Source organism: Oxyura jamaicensis, chromosome 33 (assembly GCF_011077185.1).
Source record: "Oxyura jamaicensis isolate SHBP4307 breed ruddy duck chromosome 33, BPBGC_Ojam_1.0, whole genome shotgun sequence".
NCBI classification, from domain to species: Eukaryota; Metazoa; Chordata; class Aves; order Anseriformes; family Anatidae; genus Oxyura; species Oxyura jamaicensis.
In genome coordinates, this window is record NC_048924.1 from 1,839,177 (window position 1) to 1,859,779 (window position 20,603).

Genomic DNA, 20,603 nt, shown 5'->3' on the forward strand with positions numbered 1-20,603 from the left:
TGTTTTTCTCCTGCCTCTCCACGCTAGGAAAGCTGTTGAGGGCTTGCATCACGATGCTCGTCTGGCTACGGCGTCCCCTGCTCCTTCTGCCCGTTGGTGCCGTTTGTGCCTGGATTCCAGCCTGCAGTGGGTGCGAGATGGGGCAAGAGGAAACGCATCCGCAGCCCTTGGACCTGCCCCGTGCACGTGCTTGCTTGAGGCCGTGTCGCTGCACCGAGGGGTGAGGGGCAGATTTTGGAGGGTCGCACGCTCCTGTGCGCTTGTGAAGTCTCCTGGAGCTGTTCTGTGGGGTTTGTGTTTCTCTGACACCCTGGGAAAGCCGTCACCCTTTCCCAAAGAGCCGGGAAGGGCGCTATCAGCACGATGGCCGTGGAAACCCAATACCCCCTCTCCTCCCCTCCAGCCTCCCCATTCACCCGATCAGAGTTGCGGATGCCCCGTGCTGGGGGGGGGGTCCCCACCAGCCCCAGTGGGTGGGAAGGGCCCCCCAGGGCTGAGAGCGGACCTGGTCCCGCTCCATAAATGCTGCTTTATCTGAGCTTTGTCCCCAAGGCACCGGTGTCCCGCTCCTAACTCCGTCACCGGCATGCGTTGGGGTGGCTGCGACTGAGTTTCGCGCGCCCCTGGGCTTGCTTTCCAACACCACGAAGCGTTTGGACAGCCCCCGATTCCTCCTGGGGAAGGCGGTTAGCATCCTTCGAGTGGGGTTTTCGGGTCCCTTTGCCCTTCTTGGGGCTGCTGCTGTTAGCTCCCCCAGCTGCCACGCAACTGTCTCGCTGCAGCGACGCACTGCTTGCAGACTGGGAGTGTCTGGCCTCTCCGGGGTAGGAATTGTCATGCTTACGTGTTCCCGGTGCGGAGGCGCCTCCGGCCCCGGTCTGGGGGCGTTGGTAGCGCTCCAGGAGGGTTTTACATCTGATGGGGTGAACGGGGGAAGGGGTGGCAGGAGCTGGCTTGCAGCAGGTGATGAAGAGCTGCCAGTCTCCTGACTCTGCCAGCCTCCTTGCCCAGCTCCCAGGAGGTTGCAGCCACTCTGGGTGTTGCAAGAAGAAATGACAGCGTGCCTCTAACCTAGAAACGGAGGTGAGCGTGCTGCAGGGAGCTTCACCTGCTCCGTCCATCCACGGGCCGGTGCTGGGCTCCAGATGTGCCCGTGGAAGCAGCGCTTCGTCCTCCTGGGAGGCTGTCAGCCAGCTCCCTAATAAACCTCACGGGGAGCAGCAGCAGGGCTCCCTGGAGCTACAGAAGGAAATGATTTAATTGCCTTTTTAATAGAGAAAGGGGTTGCTTGCGTGCCGTGGCTGGATGTTTTTGAACAGGCTGATTTGTACTGGAATATCTTCTCGAGGTGCAAGTGCATTGCCAGGGGCTCTGGGGATGCTCTGCGGAGCCTCGCTTTGTTTTGACGTGTCAACAGCGGTGTTAATTGAGTGTGAGAGGTAGGGAAGTAGTAAAATCCTCCGTGTGAATGAACGGGCCTCTCCAAGACTAAGCAGAGCCTTCAGCAGCCAGTGGAAGTGAGGATTTGTAAGGAGCCAGCCTGTTCTGTTCAGGCTGTGTGGGTAACGCTTTTGTTTTGCTTGGCAAAGAAACGAACCCAAAAAATGTGTGTTCGATGGGGAAACAACGGTATTGAGAACTTGACAAATATTTTCCTGCTATTGTAACGGCATCTTCTGCACCCTGAGAACGTTTAAGGTTGTTAGTCTCAAAACGCTGAAGGCTTTAAAGCCTCTTGGAGGAGGTGCCACCCGCGCTGTCCGGGGAAGGCTCGGCTGCTCCTTAACTGGCTCGCTTTCTCCCCAAAGCTTCAGCACGGTGGTGAAGCTCCCGTTTTCCCCGAGCTCTCGCCTGTTGCTTTCAGCAAGCTGGGTTTTTGCTCGCGCGCAGTGCCCCACACAGTCGCTTTAAAGGCTCTTCCTATCCTGGGAGTTGATGTCAAAATGCATTCCTGCATTGGGGAAGTGGGGGGCAGCTGAAGCCCAGCCCGCCGAGCTGGGGTTTCTGCAGCTGCAGCCCGGGCTGGCTCCGTGCTAGCCCTTGCTCTGGTCGTCCCCGATGCCTGTAGGGGAACGTGCTGTCGGAAGGCAGCGTTTCAGCACCGTGGTGCTGGGGAGGAAGCAGACGCTGAGAGCAGGTGAGTAGGGCTTCCAGCAGGAGCCGTCATCCTCCGGAGCCTTCTCCCTTCTGCCAAGCCTCCAAGAGCCACGAGCGCGGGTTTTGCAACGGCAAGCTGGCAGGAGAAAAAAGGAAAGTGATAGAGCACGAGAAAATGCTTCAGCAAAACGCTCCCTACCGGAGTCTGAGTGGTTACCGGGGGGACTCAGACATCAAAACGGGCTTAAACGCAGAGAATCCTTCCTCCAGTGGGCTCGGCAGCAGGTACACGCAGGTAACTTCCCGCACTCGAAGTACAAGAGCCCTCTCGTACCTCCGCCTGTTGTCCCAGCATAGGGCCAACAGGCTGTGGGTTTGGGGGCTGGAATGGCTCGGTGGCTGTTACGCCCATCTTCAGGATGACTTTACCCCAATTTGAAGGAATCTGGGCGCACCTAGGGAGTGTCAGCCCCCTCCCCAGGATGCTCCCCCCTTTGTGCAGGCTGGCTCCCACCAGGTTTGTTCCCCAGCTCTCCTGCTGCTCTCCCCAAGCACGGCTGCTGACCTCCTGCCCCGTGCCTGCGCTCTCAGCATCCCCCTGGCTGTCTCAGCCCAGGGACGCGGGATCTGTCGCAGCCCTGGATGAAATAGCAGCTGCTGGCAGCGCTTTGCACGGAGCTGGGCTCTTCTCCCCCCCTCGACGTGTCTCCAGCAGGTGAGCGGTTCCCAGGTGCTTCAACCTTGGGCCCGGCAGCTCCTTTGCTGCTCCTTTCCCCGTCTGGCAGCATCCCAGCGGGGCGCTGCGGCTGAGTGCGACCACGCAGCCTTCCCCGCAGGCATCCCGGGGCCGTTCGAGCTGCTACAACTCTGTACAAACCAGGGGAAAAAAAAAAAAAAAAGGGTTTGGGGTCACTGGAAATCTTCAAGCCTCCTGACCTGGTTGTGGCGCCTTGGGTTGGAGGTGGTGCAAAACCTGAAATTTAACAAAGCGCGGCCGCTCTGCGAGCCAGCTCACCGAAACTCTGCTGCCACTGCTGCAAAACTAGCTTGACCTTTTGGGTGCCTGGTGGGGAGAGGTCAGCGCTTTTAAAACAAATTATTTTGCCTTTTTTTTTTTTTTTTTCCCCAAGAGGTGAAGGCTAAATGTCACGTTTGATGAATGAGCGACCTTTCGTGGGGGTGGAGGGAAACTCCTGCGTGCGCTCCACCCCGCGTGCCGACGTCACGTCCATGATGGGGCTGAGTAAGGTTTTCCAAGAAGTCTGCGATGGCAGCTCGACGCCGCGCCGTCATCCCTGCGGGAATTGCGGCTAGCAAAGGCTCGCTGCTCCCTAACGAGCGGCGGTGGCCAAATCACCTCCTGCCTCTTAATTGAGAACTGGCAGAGAGTAATTAGCGTGCCGAGGGCGGTGGGAGACCTCTCCTGGGCTGCCACCAGCGCCTGCTTTTTGCCATCCCGGGGGTGTCAGCGCCCCTCTGCGTGGTCCGGGGGAGGGGGGCAGAGCAGCAGCAGCACGAGGCGCTGGAGGAGCAGGCGTGCTGTGGTGTCTGGTGGATGCTTCAGGGGTCTGCGCACCCGGGAGCGAGCTCTGGGGTCACCATAGGGGTCTCTTATGGCACCGTCGTTGCTCCGGGCTGTGAGGTTGTGTTGGGAGCAGTGTGGTGACCCCCAAGGATAAACCACCCAGCTCCCTAAGACAGGAAGCTTAAGGAAGGCGAAGCACCTTAAAACCTCGTTCCCATCTCTGAAACCCTTTTTCCTACCCTGATTTTAAGACCGCGTTAGCCCAGCGCCGGTGTGGGGCTTCCGTCTGCAAGCTGAAAGAACCAAGTGACGTGAGGAGGGAGCAAAACCTCCAAACCCTCCCCGTCCTGGGCGCCGCAGTGATCCCATTGACTTTGAAGATGCGTGCTCTGCTGCGCGAGGAGCCGCGTTTATAGCAGCTCCGCTTTGTGCCATCCCCCGCCAGCCAGCGGGTCGCACGCCGCTGAGCGCCTGACAGGCTGAATTGTGAAATTTAAATTTATAGGAAAATATTACCGAGGTGAAGGGAACGAGCCGTGTGGCTCTCGCTGCCTTTTTCCTTCCTGTGCCCTTGCTCTCTCTCTCTCGCCGCGTTCCCTGGGCTCCCCCAGCAACGTGCCAGAGCGTTGCGACATCTCCTTCCGGATCCACGGTGGGAACCTGGCAAACGGTGCCCGGTGCGTGGGGCTGGCAGCCTCTGGGTCACCCCAAGCTGCCTGGGGTCCGTGGTTGGTCTGCCCCAGCTCGTCGACCTCCGAGCTGTCTCAGACTGTCCCGTCCGTGTCGTTGCAGGTGGGTCCATGTCCCAGCTCCAGAGCTCCTGGGGAACGCACCGGCAGGACATGGCTTATCTCCCGGACCCAGGTAAACGCCGGCCCTCCTCGGGCTCCTGTCCCTTTCCATGCAGGACCCCTAGCTAAAGGACCCTTGGTCTTGCTAAATTTCAAGTGAGAAACACGAGAAACGAAAAACCCAAGAGGTGCTGCAGCTGCTGGGGGACCCAGGTGCTCCGGGGACATCTCCCTCGTGCGTTGCCAGCTGCAGAGTTTGGGGCTTTGTGGGGAAGCTCTGCAGGGCTCTGTCCCCAGCAGCGGGTCGCGAGGAGTCCAGGCTCCTCCAGCATCAAGTGCCAGCAGTCTGGTAGACGTATGGTGGGGTTTAAATTGCTCTGGAGGGTTGGGCTCTTGTTGTTCTGTTTGTTTTTTCTGAACTCGCTTTGGTTCCAGACTCATTGTCTGCAGTCACCGAGTGACTGACGATGTTTGGTACAGGACAGGGCATCAGCTGAAAGCCTTCCGAGGGCAGCCAGCAGCTATCTGCAGCACATCTTGAGAATATACATAAATAAAACTACAAAAAAATATAAAGAAAAATCAGGAAAAAGCTCTCTTGGAGCTCTTGAATCAACTTAATCTCATCCTGAGGTGCTCAAATGGAATAACACGCCCTGTGCGTGGGGATATGGGGGCACAGGAGCTGAGCTGGTGCTGCCTGGGCACAGGGGCTGGGGGGTCTTTACCATGACCTGGCACCGTGGAAGCTCCTAACCTTTATTTTCTTGTTGGATTTAGGTATTTTGTCTTTGTAACAGCAGGTAGACTTGTGCTGGTGGATATCATAAGCCAGGGGAAGCCTGTTAAAAGCTTCCTTTTCATATTTATTTCAGCTACGCTGCACATGCTCTGCACTAGGAGCACTGTTTCCTTCCTCCCTTGTTTACGTCCCTGCTGAGGATTTTTTTTAAACAACGTTCACTTGACTTGCGTTTGGGATTTTTCTCACTTACGGGAGCTGGCATGAGTGTGCTGGTGTCGCTTCCTGTCTGTGCACAAGGGAAATTCTGCTCTAGCTGGCAGGCGGCGTGACCTCTTTCCCTGTGGTTTTGGGTGAATTTGGGTCCTTTCAAGGCTTTTTTCTTGAAAACAAACACAAAGGAGTCGGGCGGGGGGGGGTAGATCAGGGCTTGGGGTGGGCTGTAGGACCCTTCCCATTTAAGACCAGATAAATGCGAGCACGTTCTGCAGTTTGTTTAAGGCTGGGAGTATGGGCGGGGGGGGGATCGGAAGCTTTTCTCATCGGATCACCTTGAATGCAAGGAGACTTCCTTTCCTTGCACCTAATTAGCTTTTTGAGAAGCTGTTGGCAGCTGCCAATAAATACCTGCCTTCCTCTGCTCCCCCAGACATGGAGACCGTGGCTGCCAGCACGTCGCTTCCCGACCCAGCCGGCGAGTTCGACAGGAACGTGCCCCGAATCTGTGGGGTGTGTGGGGACAGGGCCACGGGCTTTCACTTCAACGCCATGACCTGCGAAGGCTGCAAGGGCTTCTTCAGGTGAGCGAATCTCTGGGGAGAAAGGAGCCTTACCCTGCCATCCACGAGCTTTGAAGAGAAGGTGACCTGGTCCTGGGGTGCTGCCTGGCTGTGGCTCGTTAACAGCAGCCCTACGACGCTGGGCTGCGGGCAGCTCTGCCAGCCTTGTGCCCGCTGATACGCCTGCAGACCTCGACAACGGAGAGGCCCCAAAGCACTTCCCTTTTTGTGGCTTGCCGTGGCAATCCACTGCTGCAGAATACTTTTCCCCGTAACCATCTCTCTGGGAGCCTTGCAGACCTCCGCGTGCTGATGCGCTGCGTAGAGAGGAGCGTAAAAGCCCCCAGCACACCATGGGTTGGGGAAAACACACCTGAAATGAGCAGTTTTTGAAAACTAAGCTGGTCTGGTAGGCACAAGCTTGTCTTTGAAGCAGCCTGTCTGCTCAGAAGCTCTGCACGCTTCTGTAGTGGGAGATGCACGGGGAAAGCTGCCCGCTGCTGGAGGTGGCACCGAGCTCCTCCCCAGCTCGAGCAGCGTTTCCCTCCCAGCTCCTGGAGCCTGAAGCAGCCATAGGTTCTACGTGCAGCTCTTCTGAGGCTTTTTTCCACTGCCAGGTGGGAGTGTTGAGTAGTCTCTGGCTTGTCCCAAAGCAAAAACATCTCAGAGCTGTGGGGGCCGCAGGTTTGTGGATGTTTGTTGGCGGCTCGTGTGTCTGCACCGGTGCTGAGCCATTCACGTGGGAGTTCAGGTCGCTTGCACCAAGTGAGAGAATGACTAAGTGCTGGTGAGGCCAAGTAAGATAATGACTGGCGTGGGACTGGCTGGGAAAAGCCTTGCTCAAGTATTTTGCACTGTAATGAGATGGCAGCAGCAGGTGGCTGGGGGATTGCAAAGAGCAGAGCTCGAGGCTCTGCACGCTGAGCAGGGCTCTTACATCAAGCAGAGCCCGGGCTTTCACAGCAAAACTGTGACTCCTCCTCGAGCAGGAATTTCGGGGCTAGATGGGGGTTTTCGCATACCACAGGCTTGCAGCCTGCCTGAACCCTGGCCAACCTGAGCAGCAACATTTCCCTCAATCGCTGCTGCTAAACGAGGAGCTCTTCTCTCAGGTGCCCTCCTCCGTGCTCTGCTTTGGGGTCCCCAACCTTCCCTGTCCCCTGCGTGCCTGGGGTGGCCGCTGAAGTGGCTCTCGACCTCTGAAATGCCTGGTGCTGCTTGACAAACCCTTAACCGGGCGCGATGCGGCTCCAGCGCTGCTGCATTTCCCCTTTCTCTATTATCTCACGGTGTAACCATGTACGACGTACAACTGTGACAGTATTTCTGAACAGACGTTTTAATGAGGTGAGAAGCTCTCATCTCCAGCTAGCCCTTCATGCCCCATAGAAGGCCTTTATTTTCAATCTGAGGCTCGTTCTATGTTTTTTAATCAAGCTTCCCAGACACGCTGTCCCCGTGCTAGGTCTTGGTGTGTTCTCTCTTGCTTGTTTACAAGCCATTTCCAACTGCTGAGTTAATTAATGGCTGCTGCCACAAGATCCAAGTGCTTTCTGCCTGGGAACGCTGCAGCAGGGGAGCCTGGACCCCTACAACTCCCCCAGGAAAACTAAGGATCCCTTTGCAAGCACATTGTGCTTTATAACAAAAGCTTGTACTTACATGCATTTTTTTTTTTTAAAAAGCTTGTTTTCCCTGAGCAGGCTTCTGAAGAATCGCTGCACAGGTGCCAGCTCCTGGTGCCTGTTCCCTGGGGGTCAGACAGAGCTAAAAGAGGGAGGACCTCCGGGTTGCTCTCCTCTGCCTCGGGGCCGTACCCCTGTATGATTTCCCAGGGTTAATCCAGAGTGAAATCACCCAGGAGGGTCCTGGGTTTAATGGCCCTATAAAAGGCGTTAGGAATTTACGGGCACCTCTGGGTGCTCAGATGTGCACGTAACCCGCAGCACAAACAGGCAGGAGCCAACCTTCGGCAGCTTGCTTCAAAGTCCACTGTTTATTAATGATGCCAACGGCAACCGTGGCCTTTTATTGAGCTCTGCTGTTTGCTCAGGGGCTCTCATAATGCGGCCAAACCCCAGCGATTTGTTCTGCGGTGACTTGGCTGAAGCATCTGCAGTTCCTCTGGTTTCCTCAGTAGTCCCGGGCTCCCCCAGCGCCGTGACCCTGGGTGTTAATAGCAGAGCTGCATGGAAAGGCTCCGGGTGTTTCAAAACCTAGCAGCTCCCCACCCATCCTGTCTGCATCACTGCATCTCCCACTCCTATCATCCTCCCCCATTGTTCTTTGCCCTGTTCTATGTGAAACTGTTTTGCCGGCTTGATTTTTAGTTTTATTTTAAAATAAATTCCTCCTTTCTTTTGTGCTTCCTCGGGGCCACGAGGTGTCAAGCTTAAAACACTCGGTCCCCTTGTGTTGGCTTCCTGCAGCTACGTGCCTGTTGCTGGAGGGCAGGCAGCCTGAGAGCCCAGTCTGTGATTTTTGAAGTATGTGGGGAGGAAAGGATGCTAAGATCCAGGTAAAGCAGAGGCCAGGGGTGATCCCAGACCCTGGGGAACGGGGCTGAGCACCCAGCAGGAGGAGTGCACCTGCCCAAGGTGAAGCCTGGGCTGCCTACAAAAAGCAACCAGAAGAAACCAAGCACAGATCTTACTCCTTGGCTTGCTTCAAAGGCTGCTCTTAATGTACCTCCCTAACCAGAATGTGCACAGGGGCTCTCTAAAGACATTTTGGGGGGCAGTTGTCTGGCCCGCTCCCAGGAGCAGAGGATGGAGCAGTCAGGATTTGGGGGAGAAAGTATGAATAGTGCCATAGAGCCACTGCTCTGCTCCAAGCCTTCACTTGGCTGTTGGTGGTAGGCTGCCCTGGGGGGGAGGTGTGAAGGAGCTTGAGGAAGGAATAGGGAATTATCCGATCCCGAACACTTTGGCCATGCCCTGCTTCTCAGTCTTCTGCCCCAGTCTTGGTGCCAAAAAGTCCCCCAGTGTGGTCCCCGTCCAGCTCCTGGGGCTGGTGAGAAGGACGCAGTGCCCAGAAGGCGGCTGTGGAGTTTGGTTATGAGCAGGGAGAGCTGTGTGCATCGAAATCTCATCTTGCCAACAAAAATTCAGCGAGGCTCCCTTTGGTGATCGGCACAGCAGAAGCAGGAGGGCTCCCCGCGAGGTGGGCGTCCTGCGAGCGATGGGTGCCCCCCCCCCGTGCCTTGCAGTGCTTGATGCTCCTCGTTCACAGGCAGCGCGTGGTTATGTTGGAGGACACCCGTGGAAGCGCTGTCCCCTTTCCCCAGCAGCACTGCTTGCAGACCTCAGAGCTCCTTGCTCCTGCCCAGCTCCCTCTGGCTGTGTTTGCTCCCGCCCGCAGGCTGCGTTTGCGCAGGGAGGGATCTCGTTATTTTTAACAGTCGGCAGCCTGCCGGGGACGTGGATCTAAATGAGCCTTGAAATGGCCAGTTCTGGGGCTTTACAAAAATACACCGGAGCAGGACACTTTGTGCTCGTGCTCCTCCGCGCCGCTGATGCAAGGCCGGGCGCTTTGGAGCCGCGAGCCACCGACCCCTAGGGCAGAGAAGCGGCTGCTTAGGAACCCTCTATTGTGCCCAGCCGCCCTGGATTTGGATAAGCTGCAATTTTCATACCAAAACCGTAATGTTGGTTTGCACACAGGACATCTTTCCCTGCCCCAGGGCCTCGTCTTTCTCTTGTTTGTGCCCTCCGCAGCCTTGCCCTGGGCTGTAGGGGAGAAGATGCTGCTCCAGGTACTCAGAATATCCGCGTTGTTCACCGAAACTGGGAGATTCCTGCGTGCTCTGATCCAAATCCTGCTTTGCCCCTGGCTTGGCAAGCGTTTGTCCCTGTTCCTGGGAAAGCAAAGGAGCCGCTGGCCTTGGTGGAAGGGGAAAACCCAGAGAAATGTGATTCAAACTGAGAGCCGGCTGCTGGGGGGGAGCGCAAATTTCACACGGAGTGCTGCTGCCTGAGGCAGGTTGTGGAGGCTCTGCCGTCAGCCTCGCCTGGAGTCGTTTTCCTGAATGCATTTATTCATCCGTTAGGTGAAGGGAGAGCAAAACCTCGTTGTTTACATCTCCCTTTTTAAAGCAGCCTCTAATTGCACGCTGCGTGCAGCCCAGGAACGTAAGTTTATACCCTATACGTGCTGCCTTGGCGCTGCTCCTGGGCTGGGGCTCCGTCTGCCCTCTCCTCTCTGCCTTCTCCCGGGGTCATTTGCACGGGGAGCTCGGGGTCGTGCGCCCCCCGTTTGATACCACGAGGGGGTTTTATCACGGCTCCTCCTTGCAGGGGACGTTTCCTCCAGGCTCTGAAATGCTGCGCCAGCTCGGGGGCGGCCGGGTTTGGTTTCTTGCTGCCGTACCCGAGCTGCATCTCAGCACACTGCGCTCTCCCAAGGGCTTTTCTGCTGCGTTTGCCCCTCCGAGCATCCTCGCTTTGACTTTCCAGCCCGGAGGTGCCCTGGGCTTGGTTTCCCTCCATCCTCACTTAAAGAGAGCGGCGTGCGTGGAAATACTTGCGGGTAAAGATAAGCTTTGCTCACCGATGGGAGATCGTTGAGTAACTTTCTCCAAAGCATCTCCGAAACCGCCCCGAATGCACGAGCTCGGCTATGCCAGCAACATGTCATTAGTGGATGTCGCGCTGGAAGGCGAGCGTTGTCGCTGGGAGCTGTGGCTTTGACCCTTTGTACTTGGAAGATTTACAGGCCTGATTGTAGCAGCGGGTTAACGTGGCACGGTGTGGTTTTGGTGGAGGTTATTATGTTGAGCGTTGTTTCTCTTGTATCCTGCAGGGAGATTTTTTCTCGTGCACACGCAAACATGCACTCCAGCCAGTTATTCTAGCAAAGCCGGGCTTTAAAGGCTGGTAAATGTTTAATGACACTGCTTTGGTACGTGCTGGCCTGCCTTCTGCTTTTCTTCTGTTGCCGGTGGCTCGGGTGGGGGGTTCTCTACGATCCTTCCACCTCCTGCTTTCCAGCTTCAAAATAAGTTTGAAACCAGAAAGCTGTTAAGTGGTGGTGGAACCCCCAGGCTGTGTCCTTTCAAGAAGGCACCCTTCCCGTGCCGCGCCGCAACGGCTGGACCTCAGAGATCAAACCCCTGGATGTACGCAACCAGGTGCAGCCGTCCGAGCTTGGTCCTTGCCGGAGACCAGCTGAGCTGCACCGCGTTGTGTCAGAGCCATTTCTGACGTGCCCTTGTGTTTGTTTTTTTTCTCCATTTATTTTGGGGAGCTGGGTTTGTGATGCATCTCCCCCTGATGCCCCGAGAGGCCTTTTGTGCGCTGAGTTGGGTGACCCCGGGGTGTTTTCTCTGCTCCTCTGCAGGCGAAGCATGAAGAGGAAGGCGATGTTCACGTGTCCGTTCAACGGCGACTGCAAAATCACCAAGGACAACCGGCGGCACTGCCAGGCCTGCCGGCTGAAGCGCTGCGTGGACATCGGCATGATGAAGGAGTGTGAGTATGCAGCTGGGCGTCCCGGGGGGAAGGGCCCTGCCTTGCTCTCCGACGTCCTTTTCCTTCTCAATCGACGCACGGCACAGAAGGGAAACGCGCCAGCGTAAAGCTGTAAAAGCCCTGTAAGGATCTGGCTGCGTTCAGAGAGGATGCAAAGGGCAGGGGACGTGGTGGGTAATCATTGAGAGGAGCTCATGTAATGATTGAGGCCGTTCCCGCAGCCGTTAGCTGTGCTAGAGCCAGGCTGTCCCTGGAGGGCAGCCCCACGGGGAGCGCATCCGGAGCTGTCGCTGATTAACTCGCGGCCCTGCCCGTGCAAAGCCATGGTCCAGGTGCAGCACGAGCTCCTCGCCCTGTCCCGGCAGGCAGGGAGAACGGAGCGGGCTTCCCCACATCACTGTTTTGCCACTTGGTGCCGATTCAACGTGGCATCGGCTGGCTTCTTGCTCTGCAAAACCTCTTGGGCCTTTTTTTTGGGGCCCTTGTTCTTCCAACATGAGCCCGGCCACCTAGCCACATGCGCGGCGGAGACCTAAGCAAATAGCAGAGGGAGGCAAAGTAGTTTTTAACCCAGTCCAAACAGACTAATGTTGTCCAAATATTTATTTTCTTCAACGATATTTTTAGATAAGCAGCTTTTAAAAATAAAAGCTGTTTGACACGCTTCCTCCTACGCGCTTTCCACGTCTTAAGTCTTCAGGAGAAGGCAGGCGTTCGCGTAGCGCTCAAACCAAAATAACAGCCCTCTGCTAGGAGGCTCTGCAAACAGGACATCGTGTCCCATGATTGATGGACCTGAAGATTTGGAACCGGCTTGGAAAATTGGAGTGCTGCTGGTGTCCTTACGCGACAAGCAGAGAGCAAACAGCGCCTGGCGTCACGGCGCGCCGCCGAAACGCAGGTCGGGCTCCTCTGGCAAAGCAGAACTTGCAGGTGTTTGCAGGAAAAAAATGCCTCAGTTTCCAGGTGTCACAGAGACCGAGCAGATCCCCCGAGGAATAGAAGGTCCCGGGGTCTCCTTTTAAATTGGCAGCAATGCCCCGGGGAGAGGTGGAGAGGCGAAGAGCAGGTAACGCGCCACGGGAACCTTTCTCGTGTGTGAGTGCAGGGGTGGGAGAGCCCAGCTCAAACCACGTCCTGCGTCTTGCCCTGCAGACACAACCCTCGGTTTAACGTTTGGGCAGGAGCGAAGAGCCAGCCCCTGTCTCCGTAGCTGACCAAGCAGCCTGAAAAATGCTCTACGCAAAGCCGCGGTCTTGGCGTTTTGCTGCTTCGGCGTCTGTTGGTGCAGCTTTTCTCGGTTGGAACAGCACCGCTAGGCACCTTCTGCACCAAAAACCAGCTCGGAGGCCTCCTGGGATGTTCCCAGGGTGGTCAGAGACCCGGCTCCTCTGACGGTGCTTCTTGTACCGATGTTATCTCGTAATCACAGCGCGCGGAGAGAATGCGCCGCGCTTACTGGAAAGGAGAGCGCTGCCATGCCCCAGTGCACAAAGCTGCCTGCTGGAAGCTTACGGCTCCGGTTGCTGCGGCTCATTTGGCGTAGCCGTTGCTAACGAGGGAAACGTGTTGACTTGTACCAGTTAATTACCTGGGAAGGGCTGGAAAATTCAGCGGCAGCAGCGCGCCCCGGCCGGGGCCCAGGATCCGCCTGCTCTCGGCAGGAGTTAACTTGTAAGCGACCCCCTTAGCAAATTGTTACTGAATTAATGAAACCTAACCGAGGAGCCTAAAAATAACCTTCCCGCGGACTTTGCTGCTGGTTAAATGAGTGGGAACAAGGTGTGCTGCTGTTATTTATAGGTCGCATCAGGGATCTTTAAACTCTGGACGGGAGCTCGTGTCTTCCCCCGGCTGTCATTGGTGGCGATGAGGAGAGCCACGGGCAAGGACGGGCTGGATTTGCTCCGCTGCCGATGGGTCCGAAGCAGAAATAAGAGCGAGATGGGGGTAAAGAGGAGGAGGAGGAGGGCAGATGTCGACAAGCTGTGTGCTTGCGTTAGTCTGAGGTCTGGCACAGGCAGCCCCATCTCCTTCCCGAGTCCTGGGGTGCTTGGACCTGAAAGCCAGGCTGGTTTTTGATGTCCTCAGCCACGTTTGCAGGGACGTCGCCAGCGGGCTCGATGCTGCGGTGACGGGCTGGAGGAGCCGGCGCTCGGAGAAGCGCGACGAGGCGAAGGGAATCTGGCGTGTCGAAATTCACAGGGAGCAAAAAAACTCCCTGGGGAGGGGACGAGGTGGAGGCTGGAGGGCAGCAGGAACACGCTGAGCCCGGCGAGCGCGTGGGAGCAGCGAGGGTCAGGGCCGGGCTGGGGGCAGCAGCAGCCGTCGGGCTGATCCTCGGCCCCACCGCAATGCCTGCGGTTCGACCCCGAGGTCTCTGCAGCCAGCGTTAGCAAATATTTGTGGTTTTCCACCCATCTTATCTGGGTGGGGTAAAGCACAGGGCAAGCTCACAGCGGCAGGAGATGAGCGGAGGCAAGACCCTCCTCGCAGCCCAGGCGGGAAGCCACGCTGGTGGGAGCTGTGCTCAGGAGCTGCTTCTCTTTGGATGGGGCAGATGAGGACAGGTTTCCACCCCGGGGTTACCGCTGGCTGCCCTGCCTGCTAGCCACTGATTTCTCCTAGGATAAAGCAGCACGAAGGGTCCTGTTGCCTGGGTGGCAAGAAAATGCTTAAGTTATCCCTTTTGTCCTCCAAAATTGCCTTTTGCCCAGCTGCCTGGCAGTCGGGAAGGGACATCCAGCCCTCCAGGGACCTGCGTGTCGCAGCCGCCCGTAACCCACGGGCGATTTGCCCCTCTTGGTGTCTCTGCCCTTTTTTCCCCTGCCTTTTATCAGCTCTCCAATGTTTACAGCGTGGGGACAGGGGACAGGCTTCCCCTCGGCTGCCCCGTGCCTGCACGGCCTAAAGGTGTTGCTGCGAAGCAGGGAGGTAACGCGGCGCTGCAGCAGCCTCGTGGCGCTGCGTTGCTCCTCTCCCCGCTCTGTTACTGCCGGGGAATTTTTTGTGCTCGTCTCGGTGCCTGCCAGCTGGGATCGGGGAGCCTCCTTGGGAGGGTCCCAGCTGCACGCGGTGTGTCCTGGGGCCGTTTGTCTGCCTGCAGCCGGGTCCTCAGACGTCGGTGATCCCCGTCCCCGGTGTCACAGCAAGGTCTGGTTTGCCTGCACCCCGCGGGGCTGCTCCCTCCACTTTCCCCTTTTCCAAGGAGAAGGCTTGCGGCTGTGGTCACGAGCAGGTGATGCTCAGCTTTCTCACCACGAGGCCCAATTTATGATCTCAACGCTGAAAATCCCCTAAAGGGAGGAGAATAAAAAGTCATCCTCTGGGAGCCGGGGGAGAGAGGAGGAGAAGCTGGAAAGAGAAAGGGGAATTTCCCGACTCCGTGGGACCATGGGCGAGGGCCGTGGGCGCGCCAGGAGGGAGGCACTGCAGCCCTCCTCCGCTTCCCCGAACAGACGGCGGGACTCGAAACCGAGCGGCGTCCCCAGCGCCCCAAAGGTGGAATTTTTCTTATTCCCTTGTTCCCCACCCCGGCAGCCCTTGTGCAATGCTGTCCGCCGAGCCCGTGCTGACGCCGGAGGCTGGCCGAGAGGCAAAACGGGAGCACGAGAGGGGAGGAGGAGCAGCGGCCGGCCGGGAAAACGGCACCCGGCGGCGTCTGGGCTTCGGGGGGAGCGTCTGCTCCCCGGGGGGCTCGAAGTGCCCGCTGGAAGCGGCCGGCGTCCCCTGTAATTAGGGCAGGCTGGGACGGTGGCGGGGGCCGAGCAGCTGGAGAGCCCTCTCCGGAATCTGTGCGAGCATCGCTTCGGTTCGCCGCGGCTCGGCTGCGCCGGGGGGACACGACCTGCTCGGTGGGGGGCAGCCGGGGGCACTGCAGCCGCGGGGGCTGCTCCGCTTGGCTCCGAGACCCGCGATTCAAAGCCCCGCTGCTCGCTCATCGCTTTGTTTTCCGCTGCAAGCTTTCCTCCCCTCCGGTTCCCGTGCAAACCTACGTGCCATAGGAGATGTGTGCTGCCCAGCCAGCCCATGGCATCCCGTTACCCCCCCCCCCCTGCAGTTTGTGCTCCCATTGCACTGAGTTTGGGCCCTGTCACCTCTCATCCTGTCCCCTCCCCGCTGGCTGGTAACACCCACAGGGGCTTGGTGGCCGCTCAAACCACCCCGTCTCCCGCTGACGAAGGTGCTCAGGGCTCAGCGGTGGGAGCTGGGATCCGGGGGACATCGGGGGGGCACCGGTTTGGGAGAGGCAGCGGGGATGAATTCGGCTCTGCTCCTGCAGGCGTGCGCCTCATCCCCGTGATGTTACACGCGGAAGCACTGCTGCTGCTGCTGCTCAGCCCTCGTCTAGCTGCAAATCACTGCTGCTGCAAGGGGCGTTTCTGCTTCTCGCTGTCCCGCCGAGACCCCAGATGCCATCCTGCAGCGCGAGGGAAAACCCCCAGGGCTTTTTGCACCCCTTGGGGCCAGATGAGTGTCCCCGTGCCCAGCTGGGGCAGGCAGAAGCGCCAGCCGTGCAAGCTGAGATGGAATGCTTGAACGACATCCAGCGAGCGTGCTTCGTGCCTGCTGTTTGCCAAACTTCATTTTTGGCTGCTGTTGGGCTGCCCCTTCCCTCACCCGACGGGCAGAGTCCCTCCTTTTGGCTGTGTCCTCGCCCGGCCGCCGCATCCCGCTGCGCTCGTTAACCCCGGCGCAACCCCCTGGTGTCGGCCGTGGCTTTCCCTGCTGTCCTTGTGGTGTCTGCAGAGAGGTCCCGCCTCTGTCCAGCGGCCATGGGCAGATGTTATCTCAGCCTCCGCGTGGGCTTGGGGTCAGGGCAGCCCACAAGCGCTCTGCCCGTGCCAGGAGCCTGGGGCTGGATGCCTCCGGCTCGGCGCTGGGGAAGGGATCGGACCTGGGGCGATCTTTAGGGGAAGGTGCAGGCAGGCAGGGGCATGCGGGGCCGCATCCGTCCTCCTGAGCGCACGAACGAGATGCTAATCCTTTTTCCCAGGAACTTTATAGAGCAGGCAAGCCGCTCCCGCGCTGACATCCTCACCCGTGTGCTGCTAACGCTTCTCCCTCCCCAAAGCAAGGCGTGCTCGGCGTTTGCTGCTCCCCGGCATCACCTGGAACGATTTCCCCAGCCGTGCCGGGACGTTTCCCAATCCCTTGGTGCTGGGCCCTGTCGCGGCTTGCACCAGCACCGCCGTGTTGGTGCGCTGGCTCGCGCCGCCCTCGCTGGCAAGGCAAGCTGGAAGGGACTCGCAACCCCGCTTTATCTGATCGTTCGATTTGCCTGCGGGGCTTCCTTTGGGTTTTAATCTCCTGTGGGCTCCGGCACGTCCTATCAGAGCATTAAACACCCCAACAGGGACCTGCTGCCAGCCGGGGCCACGGCCCCTCTCCGTCAGCATCGCTGGCAGTTTTGCAGTGGGTTCCGAGCCCCCAGCGTGGTCGGCCAAGCCTCCGTGCACCAAAACCCTGGGATGGACAGGAATCGGTGCTTCGTTGTGCAGACCCCATGTGGGGAAATCCGCCTGCCCTAGGGGAGCACAAACCTTGCCAGCATTCGTTCCCCTGCGGAAGCCATGCTCTGGGAGATGCTCTTGCTTTTCAGAAGCTCCCACCAGAGCGAGAAATGCTGCTGCCTCGGCGTTTCTCCCGGCAGGCACTGGAAACAAATCCATTCTGCCAGCCCTTTAAAAGCAGAGGTTTCCTACAGCAAGCCTTTAAATAGGGCTGATTGCAACAGGGTCATGCTGAAGCCCTGGTCACCCTGTAATTGCTCCCGAAGGAGGCGGCGTGAGCTCCTGCTCCGACGGGCCAGGCAGCTGGGTTTCGCTGCCCCATCCTCATCCTCCCCTCCCAATTCCTCCTCCTCCGTTTTGGGTGCTGGGGTGAGTGTGGGAGACCCAGGCGGGACCCCATCCCGGCTGTGTCCTCACCCCCAGCCCCACAAGGAGCCCTCCCCTTCCTCCGTCAAGGATTTTCCCCTGCTGCGCGCAGCCCCCGGATGGATCCGACGCTTTTCCCGATGGCAGCTGGGACGGGAGGTGGCGAGCTCCCAGTTTCCCCCCGTGCAGCGCTGACCGTACCGCACCGGTCACGGCAGCGACCTTTTCGCCCGAGCCTCCCAGATCTTTACATCCCCTCGGAGGTCAGGCGAGTTCGAAAATGTATTGGAAAAACGCTGTCGGCTACACGCGGCAGAAGGAAGGGGCCGGGAACCGCAAACAGCTCCTTGCAGCCTCCAGCCCCGCCGCCTTCCCCAGCCCCTCCTTCCGAATTCCACCCCAGCTCGCCCCACGCCACGTCTCCGCAGAGGGCAGAAAGCCTCCCGTCATCAGATAAGGAGCTTGGTGTGGTTATTTTTTTTTGCTAATGACCGGTTGTAAGGCTAATAGCGTCCCCACCGAGCGGCATCGCTATTTTTAGGACCTGCCGGTGGGGAGCATTAGGTCCCCGGTGGGACTCGGTGTGAGGACGGGTGGTTGCGACCCCCACGGGGGTGATTGTGGCTCCCTGGTGTCTCTCTGGGGGTACTCAGGTTTTCAAGCTCTCTTGGAGCCCAGAGTGCCTGTGGGGGTGCTCCCATCCCTACGTAAATGGGAGAAGCTCGGCGTAGCGCCTTCGGTTCCCTTGGCTGCTGCTGAAGGCTGCCCCCCCTGTAATATAAGCAGTCTGGGGGTTTATTTATCCATCCCTTTAGCTTAAAAATACTCGTGATGTTGCACAAGTGCTGCCGGACACCCGGACTGGCTGCTGCTGCTGCTGGATGCTGCGCGGTGCCGCCGCATCGGGCTCCCTCTGTTGTCAGCAGCCGAAAGCGGTGCTGGAGCCGGCTGAACCCACCGGCCCGCGGCTCGCCAGGACCAAGATTTCTTCCACCCGAAAGCAGAGAGCAAACAGGAGCAAGCACGTGGCAGCGCCGCCGCGACCTCGCTGCACCCGGTCCTCGCCTCAAAGCGCCCGAGCGGGCTGGAAACGGCGCCGGTCTCGTAGCGGGGAGCCGTGACCTGGCAGGCGAGGGCAGGAGCAGGACGGGGTGACGCGGGTTCGGCGGCGGACGAGCGACGTGGCAGGGATGCTGCTGGCCGCAGCGGTCCTGGGCAGCTCCGGCCTCGTTTTCCCAGCTCCTGTTTGTAACGTTCCCCTCTCCTCCCGTCCCTGCAGTCATCCTGACGGACGAGGAGGTCCAGAGGAAGCGCGAGATGATACTGAAGCGCAAGGAGGAGGAGGCGCTGAAGGAGAGCCTGAAGCCCAAGCTCTCGGAGGAGCAGCAGAAAGTCATCGACATCCTCCTGGAGGCCCACCACAAGACCTACGACCCCACGTACTCCGACTTCACCAAGTTTCGGGTAGGTGAGGGGAGCGCCAGCCCCGATTCCCGTGCACAGCACCAGCAACCCCCAGCGGTTCCAGCAACCCTGGATGGTTTCCGGCAACCCTGACCGGTTTCATCTCCTCGGTCCTTAAAAATCCCGGTGCCAAAATCTCAGCGCTGCAGGCGAGCCCCGTTCCTCACGGCCCGCGCTCTCTCTTCCAGCCCCCGGTGAGAACCAGGTCCAGCAGCAGGGTGGCGGCGCGGTCCTCCTCCATGCTCACCCAGGACTTCTCCTCGGAGGACTCCACCGACGCTTTCGGCTCCGATGCCTTCAGCACGTTCCCCGGTACCGTTCTCACCTCCCCGCGGGGGGCTCGGGGTGCCCGTGTGCTACTGGGGGTGGAAGGGGAACGGGCATTTCGACGTCTGGCCGAGGGCAAAACGCTCGTCTTACTTCTCCTGGGAAACGCATTCAACTCGAAGAGCCTCCCGGGGGTGTTTAGAGGGCTTTTTGTGAGCTGAAAGCATGAAGTGCTCGGCTGGATCGTGGCTCTCTGTGCACCCCATCCCTCCGGGGGAAGGGGAGCGCGAGGGCGAGCCCCTGGCAGGACGGACACCGCTCCTGCTTTGGGCTGGCGCCCGTGACATCTCCGTTCCTCTGACCCTCTCCAGAGTCCATGGAGCCCCCGATGTTTTCAAACCTGGTCCTGTCCGAGGAGAACGACGAGAGCTCCTCCATGAACATCGAGTTCTCCCACCTCTCCATGCTCCCCCACTTGGCTGACCTGGTCAGCTACAGCATCCAGAAGGTGATCGGCTTTGCCAAAATGATCCCGGGGTTCAGGTGAGGTTTTTGTTCCCAGACCCGGTGGCTGTGGTGGTTTTCTGCTCTCAGGAATTCCGTCCCACTCGTTTGTCTCACCTCCAGGGCTCTGTCCCCTGCCCAGCTCTGTTCCTACCGCTGTGTTTTCTTTCTCTCCTCCTTCCTGGGGTTAATTCCTTTCTGTCTTCAGCCAGATTCACCCCAGCCACGTGAGCAAAATGCCTGAGCTCCCGAGAAAGATGCTCAAGGCTCTGCGAGCGGTGCCCCTCCTGGTTTCAGGGCGACCCCCTTTAACTCCAGCCCAGTGAGAGTCCGGCTGGTGCCCGGGACGCTGGGTGCTGCCCCTCATTAAATGCAGCTGCAGAAACGCCCGCTGCTTAATTACCCAGAAACTCGGGGTGAGGGAGAAGCTGGGGGGAGACATGGGGTTACTGCCAGGCCCCGGTGCGTGCCGCTGCGTGCGGCCAGCTCTCACCTCGCCCTCTTGCTGCCGTGCAGGGATCTGACCGCGGAGGACCAGATCGCCCTGCTGAAATCCAGCGCCATCGAGGTGATCATGCTGCGCTCGAACCAGTCCTTCACCCTCGAGGACATGTCGTGGACCTGCGGCAGCACTGACTTCAAGTACAAAGTCAGCGACGTCACCCAGGGTAAGGACACCGCCGTGCCTCCGTCACCTGGGGGGGGGACGGGGCGTGCAGATGCTGCGTATGGATGTTAAATCTCTGCTTGGAACAGCCTGAGAGTGACCCGGGGATGCCGGGATCCTTGGTGCAAGGGCAGAGATCCCAAAGCAAGGTCCCAAGGAAACCAGGCAGAGCGCTGGGAGCGGGCACGGGGCCACCGCGAAGAGGGAGAGCTGCTGGTGGGGTGCTCGGGGCGCCTGGTGGGGTTTGTGGTGTTCCTGCAGGAGGTTGGGGCATCGGATAAGGAGGCAACACGCCTGCGGGCTGGTTGTCTTTATGACTCTCAAAATAACCTGCTCCCGGATCTCCTGCTGAGGAGAAAAGTGCAGTCGGGAAAAAATAAAATAAAATAAAATAAAATAAAATAAAATAAAATAAAATAA

At 58.7% G+C, this 20,603-nt stretch overlaps 1 protein-coding gene across 7 annotated transcripts in view; it reads left to right on the forward strand.

The window, feature by feature from the left end:
• VDR (vitamin D receptor) overlaps positions 1-20,603 on the forward strand; it is a 34,376-nt gene that overhangs the window by 13,024 nt on the left and 749 nt on the right. For 5 of the 7 annotated variants that reach the window (XM_035308999.1, XM_035309001.1, XM_035309000.1 and 2 more), the window contains 7 exons: positions 4,415-4,486; positions 5,805-5,955; positions 11,272-11,402; positions 18,561-18,745; positions 18,934-19,057; positions 19,384-19,555; positions 20,033-20,184. In XM_035308999.1, the coding sequence (XP_035164890.1) occupies positions 4,423-4,486; positions 5,805-5,955; positions 11,272-11,402; positions 18,561-18,745; positions 18,934-19,057; positions 19,384-19,555; positions 20,033-20,184 (979 nt within the window). In that variant the 5' untranslated portion in view covers positions 4,415-4,422. Of the gene's footprint in view, positions 1-4,319; positions 4,344-4,414; positions 4,487-5,804; positions 5,956-11,271; positions 11,403-18,560; positions 18,746-18,933; positions 19,058-19,383; positions 19,556-20,032; positions 20,185-20,603 lie in introns of those variants that run through there. The other 2 variants (XM_035309004.1, XM_035309005.1) reach the window with 2 other exon arrangements.